At 57.4% G+C, this 20,329-nt stretch overlaps 1 protein-coding gene across 1 annotated transcript; it reads right to left on the minus strand.

Moving 5' to 3' along the window:
- Positions 1 to 11,791: 11,791 nt before the first annotated feature.
- PBK (PDZ binding kinase) lies at positions 11,792 to 18,014 on the minus strand. Its single transcript, XM_039719789.1, has 4 exons — positions 17,787 to 18,014; positions 16,282 to 16,411; positions 14,284 to 14,457; positions 11,792 to 11,997 (listed from the first exon to the last, which is right to left on the minus strand). The coding sequence occupies exons 1-4, from the start codon at positions 17,907 to 17,909 to the stop codon at positions 11,792 to 11,794; spliced, it is 633 nt and encodes a 210-aa protein (XP_039575723.1). The 5' UTR covers positions 17,910 to 18,014.
- Positions 18,015 to 20,329: the final 2,315 nt, after the last annotated feature.

The following is a 20,329-nucleotide window of genomic DNA, read 5'->3' on the forward strand; positions in this document are numbered from 1 at the left end:
TCCCCCCATTAATCCCCCCATTAATGAATCCCTCATTAATTAATGCCCCATTAATGAATCCCCCATTAATTAATGAACCCCCATTAATTAATTAATCTCCCCATTAATGAATCCTGCATTAATTAATGAATCCCCACTAATGAACCCCCCATTAATTAATCCCCCATTAATGAACCCCCATTAATTAATTAATCCCCACTAATGAACCCCCATTAATTAATTAATGAATCCCCGTTAATGATCCCGCAGGCCGCTGGCGGAGCTGCCGAGCCCCCTGGGCCCCTCTGCAAAAGCTCCCAGGAAATCCAAGGAACTCGCCTGGGATCAGCTCCTCATCGTGAGCCGCGGGAGTGCGGGGGTGCCGGAACGTTCCCTGGGATTGGGAATGCGGGGGTGCCGGAACCTTCCGTGGGGCTGGGAATGCGGGGATTCCGGAACCTTCCGTGGGGCTGGGAATGCTGGGAATGCGGGAGTGCCGGAACATTCCGTGGGATTGGGAATGCGGGCTTCCGGAACCTTCCCTGGGGCTGGGAATCCTGGGAATGCGGGGTTCCGGAACGTTCCTGGGGCTGGGAATGCGGGGTTCCGGAACCTTCCGTGGGGCTGGGAATCCTGGGAATGCGGGCTTCCGGAACATTCCTGGGGCTGGGAATGCGGGGTTCCGGAACATTCCGTGGGATTGGGAATGCGGGCTTCCGGAACCTTCCCGGGGCTGGGAATCCTGGGAATGCGGGAGTTCCGGAACGTTCCGTGGGGCTGGGAATGCTGGGATTCCGGAACATTCCCTGGGCTGGGAATTCAGGAATTCTGGGACCTTCCCTGGGCTGGGACTCCGGGGAATTCGGGAACGTTCCGTGGGATTGGGAATTCGGGAATTCCGGAACATTCCATGGGGCTGGGAATCCTGGGAATGCGGGAGTTCCGGAACCTTCCCTGGGGCTGGGAATTCAGGAATTCCAGAACATTCCATGGGTTGGGAAACCTGAGAATTCCGGAACCTTCCCTGGGCTGGGAATCCTGGGAATCCTGGGAATTCCAGAACCTTCCCGGGCATTGGGAATCCTGGGGATTCAGGAATTCCAGAACGTTCCGTGGGATTGGGAATTCGGGAATTCCGGAACCTTCCGGGCATTGGGAATCCTGGGAATTCCAGAGCATTCGGGGCTGGGAATCCTGGGAATGCGGGAGTTCCGGAACGTTCCGTGGGGCTGGGAATGCTGGGATTCCGGAACATTCCCTGGGCTGGGAATTCAGGAATTCTGGGACCTTCCCTGGGCTGGGACTCCGGGGAATTCGGGAACGTTCCGTGGGATTGGGAATTCGGGAATTCCGGAACATTCCATGGGGCTGGGAATCCTGGGAATGCGGGAGTTCCGGAACGTTCCGTGGGGCTGGGAATGCTGGGATTCCGGAACATTCCCTGGGCTGGGAATTCAGGAATTCTGGGACCTTCCCTGGGCTGGGACTCCGGGGAATTCGGGAACGTTCCGTGGGATTGGGAATTCGGGAATTCCGGAACATTCCATGGGGCTGGGAATCCTGGGAATGCGGGAGTTCCGGAACGTTCCGTGGGGCTGGGAATGCTGGGATTCCGGAACATTCCCTGGGCTGGGAATTCAGGAATTCTGGGACCTTCCCTGGGCTGGGACTCCGGGGAATTCGGGAACGTTCCGTGGGATTGGGAATTCGGGAATTCCGGAACATTCCATGGGGCTGGGAATCCTGGGAATGCGGGAGTTCCGGAACCTTCCCTGGGGCTGGGAATTCAGGAATTCCAGAACATTCCATGGGTTGGGAAACCTGAGAATTCCGGAACCTTCCCTGGGCTGGGAATCCTGGGAATCCTGGGAATTCCAGAACCTTCCCGGGCATTGGGAATCCTGGGGATTCAGGAATTCCAGAACGTTCCGTGGGATTGGGAATTCGGGAATTCCGGAACCTTCCGGGCATTGGGAATCCTGGGAATTCCAGAGCATTCCATGGGTTGGGAAACCTGGGAATTCCGGAACCTTCCCGGGCATTTGGAATCCTGGGAATTCTGGGGATTCCAGAACATTCCATGGGTTGGGAATCCTGGGAACCCTAGGAATTCCAGAGCATTCCCTTGGAGGAGAAATCTGGGAATTCCAGAGCATTCCCTGGGATTGGGAATCCTGGGAGTTCCAGAACATTCCATGGGGTTGGGAATTCGGGAATTCTGGAACCTTCCCGGGCATTGGGAATCCTGGGAATTCTGGGAATTCCAGAACGTTCCACGGGTTTGGGAATTCGGGAATTCCGGAACCTTCCCTGGGCTGGGAATATTGGGAATTCCAGAGCATTCCATGGGATTGGGAATTCGGGAATTCCGGAACCTTCCGTGGGCATTAGGAATCCTGGGAATTCGGGAATTCCAGATCATTCCATGGGTTGGAAGTTCCCAAATTCCCGTTTTTCCCTCTCAGGACACGGGGAAGAAGCAGCTGGGTCCCGGCATTCCCGGATCCTGCGGGATGCTCTTCCCTTCTCCCATTCCTGTGTTCATTCCCGAGATTCCCTCTGCTCATTCCCGGCATTCCCTGTGCCCATTCCGGGTTATCCCAGCATTTCCCACATTCCCAGAATTCCCAAATTCCCGTTTTTCCCTCTCAGGACACGGGGCAGTGGCAGCTGGGTCCCGGCATTCCCGGATCCTGCGGGATGCTCTTCCCTTTTCCCAATCTCCATCCCTGGCATTCCCTGTGCCCATTCCTGGCTATCCCAGGGTTCCCACATTCCCAGAATTCCCATTTTTTCCCTCCCCCAGGGCGCAGCAGGGGCTGAGCCCCCGGCATTCCCAGATCCCGTGGGATGCTCTTCCCTTCCCCATTCCCACCATTCCCACCATTCCCTGTGTCCATTCTCGAGGTTCCCTGTGTCCATTCCAGGTTATCCCAGCATTCCCAGAATTCCCAAATTCCCGTTTTTCCCTCTCCCAGGACGCGGGGCAGCAGGGGCTGAGCCCCCAGCATTCCCATTTCCTGCGGGATGCTCTTCCCTTCTCCATTCCCAGCATTCCCTGTGCTCATCCCCTGTGTCCATTCCCAGCTATCCCAGGGTTCCCACATTCCCAGAATTCCCGTTTTCCCCTCTCCCCCAGGGCGCGGGGCAGCAGCAGCTGGGCCCCCGGTATTCCCGGATCCTGCGGGATGCTCTTCCCTTCTCCAATCCCAGCATTCCCAGCATTCCCTGTGCTCATCCCCTGTGTCCATTCCCAGCTATCCCACCCATTCCCGGAATTCCCGGTGTCCATCCCCTGTGCTGATCCCCTGTGTCCATCCCCGGCATTCCCAAATTCCCACATTCCCGTTTTTCCCGTTTTCCTGTCCCCCAGGACGCGGGGCAGCGGCAGCTGGGCCCGCGGCAGTGCCCATCCTGCGGGATGCTCTTCCCTTCCCCATTCCCGGAATTCCCGGTGTCCATCCCCTGTGTCCATCCCATGTGACCATCCCCGGCATTCCCAGAATTCCCACATTCCCGTTTTTCCCGTCTCTCCCAGGACGCGGGGCAGCGGCAGCTGGGCCCGCGGCAGTGCCCATCCTGCGGGATGCTCTTCCCTTCTCCCATTCCCGGAATTCCCGGTGTCCATCCCCTGTGTCCATCCCATGTGACCATCCCCAGCATTCCCACATTCCCAGAATTCCCAGAATTCCCGTTTTTGGGAGCGGGAATTCCAGGGGAGTGGGAGCGGGAATTCCAGGGGAATGGGAGCCGGAATTCCAGGGGAGTGGGAGCGGGAATTCCAGGGGAATGGGAGCCGGAATTCCAGGGGAGTGGGAGCGGGAATTCCAGGGGAATGGGAGCGGGAATTCCAAGGGAGTGGGAGCAGTAATGATGGCAATAGGAGCGGGAATTCTGGGGGAATGGTGGGAGTGGGAGTGGGAATTCCATGGGGAATGCTGAGAACGCCGGGAATTCCATGGTGGGAATGCTGGGAGCGGGAATTCCCGCGGATGGTGGGAATGGCAGTGGGAATGGGAGCGGGAATTCCATGGGAATGATGGGAGCGGGAATTCCCAGGAATGGTGGGAACGGGAGCAGGAATTCCAGGGGAATGGGAGTGGGAATTCCAGGAATTCCATGGGAATGATGGGAACAGGAGTGAGAATGGGAGCAGGAATTTCATGGGAATGATGGGAATGGGGAATGGGGAGGGGAGTGGGAATTCCTGGAATTCCAGGGGAACGGGAATGGGAATGACGGGAATGGGAATCAGACTGCAACACCCAGGGAGAGGGCAGAGAGGGAATTCCGGGAATTCCAAGGGAAAGGGAATGGGGGAATTCCAGGGATTCTGGGAATGAGGAAATAGGGAGGGTGGGAATGGGAATGGGGGTGGGAAAATGGGAAAATTGGGAGTTGGGAATGGAAATGTGGGAATGGGAGTGGGGGAGTTGGGAAATGGGGGAATGGGGAATGATGGGAATTCTGGGAATGGCAGAATTCTGGGAATGTTGGGAACGGGGGAATGGCAGGAATTTGGGAATGCTGGGAATGGGGGAATGCTGGGAATGGGAATTCTGGAATGCTGAGAATGGGAATGCGGGGAATGATGGGAATGGCAGAATTCTGGGAAAGGCAGGAATGTGGGATTGGGGGAATCTGGGAATGCTGGGAATAGCTGGATCAATTCCTGCCCGGGACTCATTTCTGGGATTCCCACCTGGATTCCCTCCAGGAATTCCGCCTGGAATTCCTGCCCAGGATTCCTTCCTGGGATTCCCTCTTGGGATTCTTCCCTGGAATTCCTCCCTGGGATTCCCTCCTGGAATTCCAGCCCTGTCGGGGCTCTCTGGGAAGAGCTGGGATTGATCCCAGACCCCAAATCTGGAGCAATTCCCATTCCGGCAGCTCCCGGAATCCTGGGATCCCCCAATCCTGGGATCCTTCAATTCCAGATCCCCCAATCCCAAAATCCCAGAATTTGGGATCCCCAGATCCCCCAATCCCCGAGTCCCAGATCCTCACCCCAAAATCCTGGGATCCTCCAGTCCTGGGATCCTTCAATCCCAGATCCTCCAATCCCAAAATCCCAGAATCCAGAACCCTGGATCCCCCAATCCCAGAATCCCAGAATTTGGGATCCCCAGATCCCCCAATCTCCGAGTCCCAGATCCCCATCCCAAAATCCTGGGATCCTCCAGTCCTGGAATCCTTGAATCCCGGATCCTCCAATCCCAAAATCCCAGAATCCCAGGATCCCCCAATCCTGGAATCCTCCAATCCCAAAATCCCAGAATCCAGAACCCTGGATCCCCCAATCCCAGAATCCCAGGATCCCCCAGTCCTGGAATCCTTCAATCCCAGATCCCCCAATCTCATAATCCCAGAATTCGCGATCCCCAGATCCTCCAATCCCAAAATCCCAGAATCCAGATTCCCAGGATCCCCCAATCCCGGAATCCCAGGATCTTGGATCCCCAAATCCTGGGATCCCCCAGTCCTGGAATCCTTCAATCCTGGATCCCCCAATCCCAAAATCCGAATCCCAGGGGATCCCCCAATCCCCGAGTCCCAGATCCCCACCCCAAAATCCTGGGATTCCCCAGTCCAGGATCCCCCAATCCTGGAAGCCCCGAATCCTGGATCTCCAAATCCTGGGATCCCCCACTGCTGGAATCCTTCAATCCTGGATCCCCCAATCCCAAAATCCCAGAATTTCAGGATCCCCCGATCCCCGAGTCCCAGATCCCCCAATCCCCGAGTCCCAGATCCTCACCCCAAAATCCTGGGATTCCCCAGTCCAGGATCCTCCAATCCCAGAATCCCAGGATCCCAGGATCCCCCAATCCCAGATCCCCCAGTCCCAAAATCCCAGGATCCCCCAGTCCTGGAATCCTTCAATCCCAGATCCCCCAATCCCATAATCCCATAATTTGGGATCCCCAGGGGATCCCCCAGTCCTGGAATCCTTCAATCCCGGATCCCCCAGTCCCAAAATCCCAGGATCCCCCACTCCTGGAATCCTTCAATTCCAGATCCCCCAATCCCATAATCCCAGAATTCGGGATCCCCAGATCCTCCAATCCCAAAATCCCATTATCCAGAATCCCAGGATCCCCCAATCCCAGAATCCCAGGATCCTGGATCCCCAAATCCTGGGATCCCCCACTGCTGGAATCCTTCAATCCTGGATCCCCCAATCCCAAAATCCCAGAATTTCAGGATCCCCCGATCCCCGAGTCCCAGATCCCCACCCCAAAATCCTGGGATTCCCCAGTCCAGGATCCTCCAATCCCAGAATCCCAGGATCCCCCAATCCCGGATCCCCCAATCCTGGAAACCCAGAATCCTGGATTCCCAAATCCTGGGATCCCCCAATCCCACAATCCCAAAATCCCGGGATTCCCCAGCCCTGGATCCCCCAATCCCAAATCCCAGATCCCCCAATGCTGAGGATTCCCGGGATTCCCTCGGCAGGGCTGGAAGCAGGAGCGCGTGGTGGCGGAATTCTGGGACGGGAAAATCCTCCTGATCCTTCCCGAGGATCCCAAATACGCCCTCAGGAAGGTAACGGCGCTTCCCGGGATTTCCTTCGGGAACGGGAGCCAAACTCCCAAATCCCAGTGGAATCTGATCCTGAAATCCTGAATCCCAGTGGGAGCTGATCCCTAATTCCCAAGTCCCAATGGGGTCTGATCCCAAAATCCCAACAGGATCTGATCCCGAAATCCCAAATCCCAATGGGATCTGATCCTCAAATCCCAACAGGATCTGATCCCGAAATCCCAAATCCCAGCAGGATCCGATCCCTGATTTCCCATCCAACCCCAATCCCTAAATCCCAATTCCCTGTGCAAACCCAGCCTTTTTTGGGAACAAATCCTGTTTTCCTGGGAATTCCCATCCCGTTTCTCCCAGGAATTCTCATCCTTTTTTCCGAGAATTCCCACCCCATTTCCTCAGGAATTCCCACCCCATTTCCCCAGGAATTTCCCCAGGAATTCCCATCCTGTTTCAGGGGCTCGTTAGGGATCCGGGCACTGCCAGTCCCCATTCCCAGTTCCCCATTCCCAATCCATTTTCCACCTCCATTCCCAGTTTTCCATTCCCAGTCCTCACTCCCAGTTCCCATTCCCAATCTGGTTTCCATCCCCATCTCCATTACCCAGTCCCCATTCCCAGTCCCCATTCCCAGTCCCCATTCCCCATTCCCAATCCCCATCGCCATTCCCACATTTCCATCCCCAGTTCCCATCCCCATCCCCAGTTCCCATCCCCATCCCCATTCCCATCCCCATTCCCAGTTCCCATTCCCATTCCCCACTCCCACTCCCCATTCCCCATCCCCATTCCCAGTTTCCATCCCCATTCCCATTCCCATCCCCATTATTCCCCAGGAATTCCCCCCCCATTTCCCCTGGAATTCCCCCGGAATCCCCCCCATCCCAGAATCCCCCCCGGTGTCTGCAGGCCGAGGAGGTGCTGTCCGTGGTGGATTCCGAGCTGGGTTTCCCGCAGCATTCCCGGCTGTTCCCGGAGCATTCCCGGGTGTTCCTGTTCGTCAGCCCCGGCAAGTGCGTGCTGGGCTGCCTGGTGGCCCAGCCCATCACGCAGGTGCGCGCCGCGCTCGTTAGCGGGGCTAATTAGGGAGGGGCTCGTTAGGGATCCGGGCACTGCCAGTCCCCATTCCCCATTCCCCAATCCCCATTACCCAGTCCCCATTCCCAGTTCCCATTCCCAGTTCCCATTCCCAGTCCCCACTCCCATTCCCCATTCCCAATCCCCATCCCCATTCCCACATTTCCATCCCCAGTCCCCACTCCCATTCCCCATTCCCAATCCGTTTTCCATTCCCATCCCCATTCCCAGTTTCCCATGTCCATTCCCATTCCCAGTTTCCATTCCCATTCCCCATCCCCATCCCCATTCCCAGTTCCCCATTCCCATCCCCACTCCCACTCCCCATTCCCATCCCCAATCCCCATCCCCATTCCGATTCCCCATTCCCCATTCCCCATTCCCCAACCGGGATCAACACCGGGATCTGCTACACCAGGATCGGCACCGGGATCTGCACTGGGATCAACACCGGGATCGCCGGGATCCGCTACACCGGGATCTGCACTGGGATCTGCACCGGGATCAGCACCGGGATCAACACCGGGATCAGCACTGGGATCACCAGGATCCGCTACACCGGGATCCACGGCACTGGGATCGGCACCGGGATCTGCACCAGGAGCTACAGGACTGGGATCAACATCGGGATCAGCACCAGGATTGGCATCTGGATCCACAGCACTGGGAGCCGCGGCACCGGGATCAGCACCGGGATCCACAGCACCGAGATCGGCACCGGGATCGGCACAGGGATCAACACTGGGATCAACACCGGGATCACTGGGATTGGCATCAAGATCCACGGCACCGGGATCAACATCAGGAGCCACACCGGGATCCACAGCACCAGGATCAGCACCGGGATCCACGGCACCGGGGTCCGCAGGATCGCCGGGATCAGCACCAGGATCAGCACCGGGATCAGCAGCGGGATCCACACTGGAATCTGCACCGGGCCCAGCGTGATCAGCACCGGGACCGGCGGGATTGGGATCAGCAGGATTGGGATCAGCAGGATTGGAATCATTGGACTTGAAATCGGGATCATCGGGATCGGGATCACCGGGATCATCGGGATCATTGGGGTCCTTGAGCCCAGCCTGAGTTCCCGAGGGGCTGGAAAAGCCGGGATTGATCCCAATCCAGGATGAGATCCCAAGGGAATTGGGAGCTCCCACAGGAACCCTTCCCTTCCCTTTGGGATCCCTCCCTTTCCTTGGGAATCTTTCCCTTCCCATCCTTGGGAATCCCTCCCTGAATCCCTCCCGAATCCTTCATTCCCTCGGGAATCCTTCCCTTGGGAATCCTTCATCCCTTCCCTTCTCTCTGGAATCCCTCATTCCCTCGGGAATCCATCCCTAAATCCCTTCCCTTCCGAACCCCTCATTCCCTTGGGATCCCCCATTCCCTTCCTTTCTTTGGGAATCTTTCCCTTCCCTCCCTTGGGAATCCTTCCTTAAATCCCTTCCAAATCCCTCATTCCCTTGGCAATCCTTCCCTTGGGAATCTTTCCCTAAATCCCTTTCAGATCTTTCCAAAATCCTTCACTCCCTTTGGAATCCTTCCCTCGGGAATTGCTTTCCCTTCCTTTCCTGGAATCCTTCCCTTCCCTTCCCTAAATCCCTTCCCTTCCTTTCCTGGAATCCTTCCCTAAATCCCTTCCCTCCCAATCCCCTCCTTCTCTTGGGATCCCCCGTTCCCTTCCTTTCTTTGGGAATCTCTCATTTCCTTGGGAATCCTTCCTTTCCTGGAATCTTTCCCTTCCCCTCCTCGGGAATCTTTCCCAAAATCCCTTCCAAATCCTTCATTCCCTTGGGAATTCCTCCCTTTAGGATTCTTCCTTCACTTCCGTGGGAATGCTGAGCTCCCTTGGGAATTCTTCCTTTCCTGGAATCCTTCCCTTCCCTCCCTTGGGAATCCTTCTCTAAATCCCTTCCTTCTCAAACCCCTCATTCCCTTGGGAATCCCTCATTCCCTTCCTTTCTTTGGGAATTTTTTTCTTCCCTCCCTTTGGGATCCCCCATTCCCTTGGGAATTCTCCTTCCCTCTGGAATCCCTCATTCCCTCTGGAATCCCTGATTCCCTTGGGAATTCTCCTTCCCTTGGAATCCCCCATTCCCTTTGGGATCCCCCATTCCCTTGGGAATTCTCCTTCCCTTGGGATCCCCCATTCCCTTGGAATCCCTCATTCCCTTGGGAATCCCCCATTCCCTCTGGAATCCCTCATTCCCTTTGGGATCCCCCATTCCCTTGGGAATTCTCCTTCCCTTGGGAATCCCCCATTCCCTTTGGGATCCCCCATTCCCTTTGGGATCCCCCATTCCCTTGGGAATTCTCCTTCCCTTGGGAATCTCCGTGGGATCCCCCCCTCCTCCCTGCCCAGCTGCTGAGTTCCCCAGGAAATCCTGGAATTCCCCAGGATCCCCCCCAATTCCCGCCTTTTCCCGGCTGGTTTTTGGGGTTTCACTTCATGGGGCTCGGGCCTTCGTTAGCGGGAATCGGCTTTTCCCAAAAGTTCCCTTGGAATTGCGCCGGGAATTCTGCCCCAGGCTTTTCCCCCCTGGAGCCTCCCGGGCGGGGAATTCCAGGTTTTTGTGGGAATATCCCAAGGTTTTCTGAAGTTACTCCATACATTTCTGACAATATCCCAACGTTTTCCTGTGATGTTCCATAAATTTCTGACAATATCCCAAGGTTTTGTGAAGTTATTCCATAAATTTCTGATAACATCCCAAGGTTTTCTGAAGATATTCCTTAATTTTCTAACAATATTCCAAGATATTCCATAAATTTCTGACAATATCCCAAAATTTTATGATGATCCAAGTTTTTCTGGAAATATCCCAAAGTTTTCTGAAGTTATTCCGTAAATTTCTGTCAATATCCCAAGGTTTTCCTGTGACATTCCCTAAATTTCTGTCAAGATTCCAGGGTTTTCTGATGCTGTTCCAAGGTTTTCTGGAAATATTCCAAGGTTTTCTGAAGATATTCCATAAATTTCTGAAAACACTCCGAGGTTTTCTGCCATTTCGAGGTTTTATGGAAATATTCCGTGATTTTATGAGGATAGTCCATGTTTTTTTGGGATATTCCAAAGTTTTATGGGAATATTCCAGGTTTTTGGGGGATATTCCAAAGTTTTATGGGAATATTCCAGGGTTTTTTGGGGATATTCCAAAGTTTTATGAGGATATTCCATGTTTTTTTGGGGATATTCCAAGGTTTTATGAGGATATTCCAGGGTTTTTTGGGATATTTTAGGTTTTATGGGAATATTCCAGGGTTTTTTTGGGAATTTTTCCCCCTCAGAGCACCCAAATCCCATCCCAGCTCCCGCCCCTCTGGAAAATCCAAATCCCAAGGGAAAAATCAGCAACCCCAGAGAGAGGAACAGATTTTTATTTATTGGGAACATCCTCGAGAGAAAACTTGGGAAAATCCAATGGGAAAAGTCAGGAAATTGCAGCCCAGAAAAGTGGGAAAATCCAACTCAAAAATGAAGGGAATTCCAACTAAAAAAAGAGGGAAATTCCAACTAAAAAGGAAGAAAAATCTGACCTAAAGGAGGGAAATTCCAACTGAAAATTAAGAAAATTCCAACTAAAAAAGGAGGGAAATTCCAACAAAAAAGGAAGAAAAATCTGACCTAAAGGAGGGAAATTCCAGCCCAAAAAAAGAGGGAAAACGAGGGAAAAAAACAGGGAAAATCCCAAGCTCAGAGGGAAAATCCAACCCTAAAAACTTGGGAAAATCCAACCCCAGACTTGGGAGATTCCAACCTGGAAAAGTGGGAAAACCCAGTTAAAAATGAGGGAAATTCCAACTCCAAAAAGAGGGAAAATCCAAACCCCAAAGAGAGGGAAAATGAGGGAAATCCAAGCCAAAAACTGGGAAATTCCAAGGGGAGAACTCGGGAATTGCAGCCCAAAAAAAGGGGAAATCCGACTGAAAAAAGAGCAGAAGTCTGACCCAAAAAGAGGGGAAATGCAGGGAAAAACCTGGGAGAATCCAAACCCCAGAGAGAGGGAAAACGAGGGAAATCCGGGCTAAAAAGTGGGAAAACCCAACTCAAAAATGAAGGAAATTCCAAATAAAAGAGGAAGGAAAATCCAGCCTAAAAAGAGGGAAATTCCAGCTCTGTTTTCCCGCTGGGTTATCCCAGCATTCCCACTCTGTTATCCCAGACTTCCTGCTCAGTTTTCCTACTCCGTTATCCTGGCATTCCTGCTCCGTTATCCCAGAATTCCCGCTCCGTTATCTCAGCGTTCCAGCTCCATTTTCCCGCTGGTTTATCCCACAATTCCCGCTGGTTTATCCCGGCATTCCCGCTCCGTTTTCCCGCTGGTTCAGCCCAGCATTCCCGCGCCGCCTGGAACGCCGCCTCGTCCAGGGAGTCCTCGGAGCAGCTCGAGTCCTCTGGAACGCCGGGAACGCCCCGTCGGGAGAGGGCTCCGGAATGCCGGCCCGGCCCGGGATCCTCTGGGAATTCCAGCCCAGCCACCTCCCCACCGTCCCAGCCGGGAATTCCTCCCCGAGATCCCAGAATACCAAGATCCCAAAATCCCGACCCTCTGGAATGAGCAGCCTTTGGCACTGGATCCCGGGAATCCCGGCCCCGTCCCAGCCCGGCACTTCCCGATGTTCCCAACACTGCCACTCTGGGAATTCCACCCCAGCCCCTCCCACCCTCCCAGCCAGGAATTGCTTCCCAAGATCCCAAAACCTCGAGATCCCAAAACCACAAGATCCCACAATCCCAAGATCCCAGCCCTCTGGAAAGGAGTGGATCCCGGGAATCCCAGCCCAGCCCAGCGTTCCCTGATCCTCCCAGGGTGATCCCAACCTTTCCTTGGACACTGCCAGGGATCCTCTGGGAATTCCAGCCCCGCCACCTCCCCACCGTCCCAGCCGGGAATTCCTTCCCGAGATCCCAAAACCTCAAGATCCCAAAATCCCAAGATCCCGACCCTCTCCAACACCGGGGACATCCTGTTGGGAGCGGATCTCAGGAATTCCGGCCCCAATCCCAGCCCAGTGCTCCCTGATCCTCCCAGGGATCCTCTGGAATTCCAGCCCAGCCACTTCCCCACCCTCCCAGCCAGGAGTTCCTTCCCAAGGTATCGACATCCCAAGGTCTCAAAACCCCAAGATCCCAACCCTCTGGAACGGCGGGGATGTTCCGTCGGGAGAGGGTTCGGGAATACCGGCCCCAATCCCAGCCCGGTGCTCCCTGCGCCACCCAGGGTGATCCCAACCTTTCCTTGGATGCTGCCAGGGATCCTCTGGCAATTCCATCCAGCTCTCCCCATCCTCCCAGCTGGGAATTCCTTCCCAAGATCCCACAATCCCATGATCCCAAAACCCCAAGATCCCAACCCTCTGGAATGCCGGGGATGTTCCGTCGGGAGAGGGTTCGGGAATACCGGCCCCAATCCCAGCCCGGTGCTCCCTGCGCCACCCAGGGTGATCCCAACCTTTCCTTGGATGCTGCCAGGGATCCTCTGGCAATTCCATCCAGCACAGCCCCTCTGCACCCTCCCAGCCAGGAATTCCTTCCTGAGATCCCAGAATCCCATGATCCCAAAACCCCAAGATCCCGACCCTCTGGAATGGTGGGGATATTCCATCAGGAGAGGGTCCCGGGATCCTGGCCCCGTCCCAGCCCGGCGCTCCTCTGGGAATCCTCTGGGAATTCCAGCACAGCCCCTCCCCACCCTCCCAGCCAAGATCCCAAAACTCCAAAATCTCACGATCCCACAATCCCAAGATCCCAACCCTCTGGAATGCCGGGAGAGAGCAGCTGTCAGGAGTGGATCCCGGGAATCCCAGCCCTGTCCCAGCCCAGCGCTCCCTGAACCTCCCAGGGTGATCCAACCTTTCCTGGGACACTGCCAGGGATTCTCTGGGAATTCCAGCCCAGCCGGGAATTCCTTCCCAAGATCCCACCATCCCAAGCTCCCGTTTCCACTGGAAGCCATTCCCTGCCTCCTGGCCCTCCAGCCCTTGCCCAAATCCCAGCTCTCCTGGAGCCTCTGGAAAAGGCTCCAAGGATTCCCTGGCTCCTTCCCTGATCCCAGTGAACATTCCCAGCTCTCCCAGCCTGCCATTGGATCCATCCCCATCCCGATTCCTCCTGGAGAAGGAATTTTGGGATCCAGGGGCTTCCCTGGGAATTGGGGACTCCAGGAAGGGTCTCCCTTCCCTTTTCCATCCCTGAATTCCATAAAAATCCCTGGGGATGGATCCTGAGTGTCCTTGATCCCAGAATCCCAGAATGGTTGGGATGGGATCCATGGACCTTCAATCTCATCCCAGGGACCCTTCCCACGATCCCAGGGTGATCCAAATCCACCCTTGGGCACTCCCAGGGATTCTCAGGGAATCCCAGCCCGGCCGGGAATCCCTTCCCAATCTCCCACAATCCCAATCTCCCCTTTCCCAGCGGGAATCCCATCCCATCCCTTTATCCCATCCCTTTATCCCATCCCATCCCTTTATCCCATCCCATCCCTTTATCCCATCCCATCCCTTTATCCCATCCCATCCCTTTATCCCATCCCATCCCTTTATCCCATCCCATCCCATTCCCCTTTCCCCAAACCCCGGCGCCCCTTTCCCACCCGAGCGCTCCCCGGATCCCTTCCCGGCGCCCGTTCCCCGCCGGGATCTCCCGTCATTCCCGTCATTCCCGGTGTTCCGGACCTTGGGAGTCGCTGTGGGGCGGCGGCAGGTGGGGCACGCTCAGCGCCAGCATCTCCCAGAGCGTGAGGCCGAAGGCGAAGATGTCGGCGCGGTCCGAGATGGGCGCGCCCGGCTCCAGCGCCTCGGGCGGCGTCCAGGGCTCCGTGCCCACGTAGCGCAGGGAGGGGTCGCGCACTGCCGGGACAGCGCCGGGATGTCGGGATCACGGGATGTGGGATCAGGGGGATAGCGGGAATGGGATCACGGGGATAGCGGGAATGGGGTCGCGCACTGCCGGGACAGCGCCGGGATATCGGCACGGGATGTGGGATCAGGGGGACATCACGGGGATAGCGGGATCACAGGGATATCGGGATCAGGGAGACATCATAGGGATATCGAGATCAGAGGGATGCCGGGATATTGGGATCACAGGGATAGAGGGAATGGGATCACAGGGATAGCGCGATCACAGGGACATCACAGGGATAGCGGGATCACGGGGATAGCGGGAATGGGATCACAGGGACATCACGGGGATATCGGGATCACAGGGATATCACAGGGATAGCGGGAATGGGATCACGGGGACATCACGGGGATATCAGGATCACGGGGATATCGGGATCACGGGGACATCACGGGGATATCGGGATCACAGGGATAGTGGGAATGGGGTCGCGCACTGCCGGGACAGCGCCGGGATGTCGGCACGGGATGTGGGATCACAGGGATATCACGGGGATAGCGGGATCACAGGGATAGCGGGAATGGGATCACAGGGACATCACGGGGATATTGGGATCACGGGGATATCAGGATCACAGGGATATCACAGGGATATTGGGATCACGGGGACATCACGGGGATATCGGGATCACAGGGATAGCAGGAATAGGGTCACGCACTGCTGGGACTGGAGCGCACGGATATCGGCCGCGGGATATGGGATCAGGGGGATATCACAGGGATATTGGGATCACAGGGATATCACAGGGGTATCGGGATCACAGGGATAGCGGGAATGGGATCACAGGAATAGCGGGATATTGGGATCAGAGGGATAGCGGGAATGGGATTGGGATATTGGGAATGGGATCAGAGCGATATCGCAGGGATATTGCAGGGACATTCCCAGGGATCCCACACTCCCAGGAACGCCCCCATCCCCAGGAATCCCACCACAATGGGAATGGAGATGGGATCCATTGGCATGGGACATGGGATCCGTGGGAATGGGATCCATGGGAATGGGAATGGGATCCATGGGAATGGGAATGGGATCCATGGGAATGGGAGTCCCACATTCCCAGACACCCCCCATTCCTGGGATCCCCCCTGTTCCTGGGCATTCCCGGGGTGCCTCATTCCCAGGGATCCCCGTTCCAGGGATCCCTGTTCCCAGCATTCCTGGGATGCCCCATTCCCAGGATTCCCCCATTCCTGGGATCCCCCGTTCCCGGCATTCCCGGGATCCCCCATTCCCAGGATCCCCGTTCCCGGCATTCCCGGGATCCCCCATTCCCAGGATCCCCGTTCCCGGCATTCCCGGGATCCCCCATTCCCAGGATCCCCGTTCCCGGCATTCCCGGGATCCCCCATTCCCAGGATCCCCGTTCCCGGCATTCCCGGGATCCCCGTTCCCGGCATTCCCAGCGTTCCCGTTCCCGGCATTCCCGGGATCCCCCATTCCCAGGATCCCCGTTCCCGGCATTCCCGGGATCCCCCATTCCCGGGATCCCCGTTCCCAGCATTCCCAGGATTCCCCCATTCCCGGGGTGCCCCATTCCCAGTATGCCCCATTCCTGGGATGCCCCATTCCCGGGATCCCCGTTCCCAGCATTCCCGGAATCCCCCATTCCCAGGGATCCCCGTTCCCGGCATTCCCAGGGATCCCCCGTTCCTGGGATCCCTGTTCCCGGCATTCCCAGGATGCCCCATTCCCGGGATCCCCCGTTCCCGGGATCCCCGTTCCCGGCATTCCCAGCGTTCCCGTTCCCGGCATTCCCAGGCGCCCACCGGTGAGGTTCTCGTCCAGCGGCAGCGAGACGCCGACGTCGCAGATCTTGACGGCCTCGAAGTCGCCGCGCACGACCACGTTGGGGGACTTGATGTCGCCGTGCAGCAGCCGCTGCTCCGTGTGCAGGTACTGCGGGAATCCCGGAATGCCGGGAACGCCGGGAACGCCGTCGGATCGGGGAGCCCGGGGGAAATCCCGGGCCCAGCCTCGGAACCTCCAGGCGTGGCCTGGAATCCGTGGGTTGGGGGGATCTCATGGATCAGCCCAATCCTGCGACGGCTCCTTGGGATCTCCCAGGGATTCCCTGGGAATTCCAGCCCAGACGGGAATTCCTCCCCAAATCCCACAATCCCAAGGTCCCCTTTCCCGGGGATTCCCTCCATTCCCAGCTCTTCCAGCCTGGGGTTGGAACCAGCCCCATCCTGACTCCTCTCTGAGAAGGAATTTTGGGAATTCCCTGGGAATTGGGGACTCCAGGAAGGGTCTCCCTTCCCTTTTCCATCCCAGAATTCCATAAAAATCCTTCAGGATGGATCCTGACCGTCCTGAATCCCAGAATGGTTTGGGATGGGACCTTCAATCCCACTCCATTCCAACCCCGATCCAGAGTGCTCCAACCTTTCCTTGGGCTCTCCCAGGGATTCTCTGGGAATTCCTTCCCGAGATCCCACCCCAAGCTCCCCTTTCCAGGGAATTCCCTCCATTCCCAGCTCTCCCAGCCTGGCACTGGATCCAGCCCCATCCCGACTCCTCCTTGAGAAGGAATTTTGGGATCCAGGGGCTTCCCTGGGAACTGGGGGACTCCAGGAAGGGTCTCCCTTCCCTTTTCCATCTCCAAATTCCATAAAAATCCCTGGGGATGGATCCCGAGCGTCCTTGATCCCAGAATCCCGGAATGGTTTGGGATGGGATCCATGGACCTCCAATCCCACCCCATTCCCACCCCGATCCCAGGCTGCTCCAGCCTTTCCTTGGGCTCTCCCAGGGATTCTCTGGGAATTCCTTCCCAAATCCCACAACCCCAAGCTCCCCTTTCCAGGGAATTCCCTCCGTTCCCAGCTCTCCCAGCCTGGCACTGGATCCAGCCCCATCCCGACTCCTCCTTGAGAAGGAATTTTGGGATCCAGGGGCTTCCCTGGGAACTGGGGACTCCAGGAAGGGTCTCCCTTCCCTTTTCCATCTCCAAATCCCATAAAAATCCCTGGGGATGGATCCTGAGCGCCCTTGATCCCAGAATCCCAGAATGGTTGGGATGGGATCCATGGACCTTCAATCCCATCCCAGGGACCCTTCCCCAAATCCCAGACTGCTCCAACATTTCCCGGGAGACTGCCAGGGATGCAGGAATTCTCCGGGAATTCCAGCCCGGCCGGGAATCCCTTCCCAAGCTCCCAACCCCCCCAGAGCAGCTGGAGAGCCGCCCTGGCTCCCCTTTATCCCAGAATTTTGGGGTCTCCCCGGGGTCCCGCGGCTTTCCCGGGGTTTTTCCCGGAATTCCCGGTACCTGGAGGCCGCGGGCCACGCAGAGGGCCACGCGCAGGATGGTGCCGGGCGGGAAGGCGCCCAGGCCCCGCCCGCGGCGCTCCTCGATGCGCTCGTGCAGCGACTGCTCCCCCCCGAACTCCATGGCCAGGCACAGGCTCCCGTCCGCCGCCGCGCCCAGCGCGCGGTACCCTGCACCGCCCCGCGACGGAGCACGGGAATGGGATCACGGGAACGCGGGCATGGGAACGGGGTCACGGGGATGGGGTCATGGGAATGGGAATGGGATCACGGGAACGCGGGCATGGGAACGGGGTCATGGGAACGGGGTCATGGGAATGGGAACGGGGTCATGGGGATGGGAACGGGGTCATGGGGATGGGAATGGGATCGCCGGAGCACCGGGATCACCGGGGAACGGGAGCATGGGAACGGGGTCATGGGAATGGGAACGGGGTCATGGGAATGGGAACGGGGTCATGGGAATGGGAACGGGGTCACGGGGATGGGAACGGGGTCACGGGGATGGGAACGGGGTCGTGGGAATGGGAGCCAGGGAATGGGAACGGGAGCACGGGAGCACAGGGATGGGAGCATGGGAACGCGGGAATGGGAGCACGGAGATGGGAATGGGATCACAGGAATGGGATCCAGGGAAAGGGAGCAGGATCACGGGAATGGGAACGGGGTCACGGGGATGTTAATGGGATCACCGGAGCACGGGAACGGGAACACGGGAATGGGAATGGGAGCACGGGAGCACCGGGATGGGAGCACGGGAATGGGAACACGGGAACACGGGAATGGGAACACGGGAATGGGAATGGGATCATGGGAGCACGGGGATGGGAGCGGGATCATGGGGATGGGAGCACGGGAATGGGATCATGGGAACGGGAGCGGGAGCACAGGAATGGGAATGGGGTCACAGGAATGGGAATGGGAGCCAGGGAATGGGAGCACGGGAGCACGGGAGCGGGATCATGGGAATGGGATCACGGGAATGGGAACGGGACCCAGGGGATGGGAATGGGAGCCAGGGAATGGGAACGGGAGCAGGGGAGCATGGGAATGGGATCATGGGAATGGGATCACGGAAATGGGAATCGGAGCATGGGAATGGGAACGGGATCAAGGGGATGGGATCCAGGGATGGGAACAGGATCCACGGAATGGGAACAGGATCCAGGGAATGGGATCCAGGGGAATGGGAATGGGATCCAGGGAATGGGAATGGCTGGGGATGGATCCCGAGCGTCCTTGATCCCAGAATCCCGGAATGGTTTGGGATGGGATCCATGGACCTCCAATCCCACCCCATTCCCACCCCGATCCCAGGCTGCTCCAGCCTTTCCTTGGGCTCTCCCAGGGATTCTCTGGGAATTCCTTCCCAAATCCCACAACCCCAAGCTCCCCTTTCCAGGGAATTCCCTCCGTTCCCAGCTCTCCCAGCCTGGCACTGGATCCAGCCCCATCCCGACTCCTCCTTGAGAAGGAATTTTGGGATCCAGGGGCTTCCCTGGGAACTGGGGACTCCAGGAAGGGTCTCCCTTCCCTTTTCCATCTCCAAATCCCATAAAAATCCCTGGGGATGGATCCTGAGCGCCCTTGATCCCAGAATCCCAGAATGGTTGGGATGGGATCCATGGACCTTCAATCCCATCCCAGGGACCCTTCCCCAAATCCCAGACTGCTCCAACATTTCCCGGGAGACTGCCAGGGATGCAGGAATTCTCCGGGAATTCCAGCCCGGCCGGGAATCCCTTCCCAAGCTCCCAACCCCCCCAGAGCAGCTGGAGAGCCGCCCTGGCTCCCCTTTATCCCAGAATTTTGGGGTCTCCCCGGGGTCCCGCGGCTTTCCCGGGGTTTTTCCCGGAATTCCCGGTACCTGGAGGCCGCGGGCCACGCAGAGGGCCACGCGCAGGATGGTGCCGGGCGGGAAGGCGCCCAGGCCCCGCCCGCGGCGCTCCTCGATGCGCTCGTGCAGCGACTGCTCCCCCCCGAACTCCATGGCCAGGCACAGGCTCCCGTCCGCCGCCGCGCCCAGCGCGCGGTACCCTGCACCGCCCCGCGACGGAGCACGGGAATGGGATCACGGGAACGCGGGCATGGGAACGGGGTCACGGGGATGGGGTCATGGGAATGGGAATGGGATCACGGGAACGCGGGCATGGGAACGGGGTCATGGGAACGGGGTCATGGGAATGGGAACGGGGTCATGGGGATGGGAACGGGGTCATGGGGATGGGAATGGGATCGCCGGAGCACCGGGATCACCGGGGAACGGGAGCATGGGAACGGGGTCATGGGAATGGGAACGGGGTCATGGGAATGGGAACGGGGTCATGGGAATGGGAACGGGGTCACGGGGATGGGAACGGGGTCACGGGGATGGGAACGGGGTCGTGGGAATGGGAGCCAGGGAATGGGAACGGGAGCACGGGAGCACAGGGATGGGAGCATGGGAACGCGGGAATGGGAGCACGGAGATGGGAATGGGATCACAGGAATGGGATCCAGGGAAAGGGAGCAGGATCACGGGAATGGGAACGGGGTCACGGGGAT

Source organism: Passer montanus, unplaced genomic scaffold (genome assembly GCF_014805655.1).
Source record: "Passer montanus isolate IOZ18808 unplaced genomic scaffold, ASM1480565v1 scaffold424, whole genome shotgun sequence".
Taxonomy (NCBI): Eukaryota; Metazoa; Chordata; class Aves; order Passeriformes; family Passeridae; genus Passer; species Passer montanus.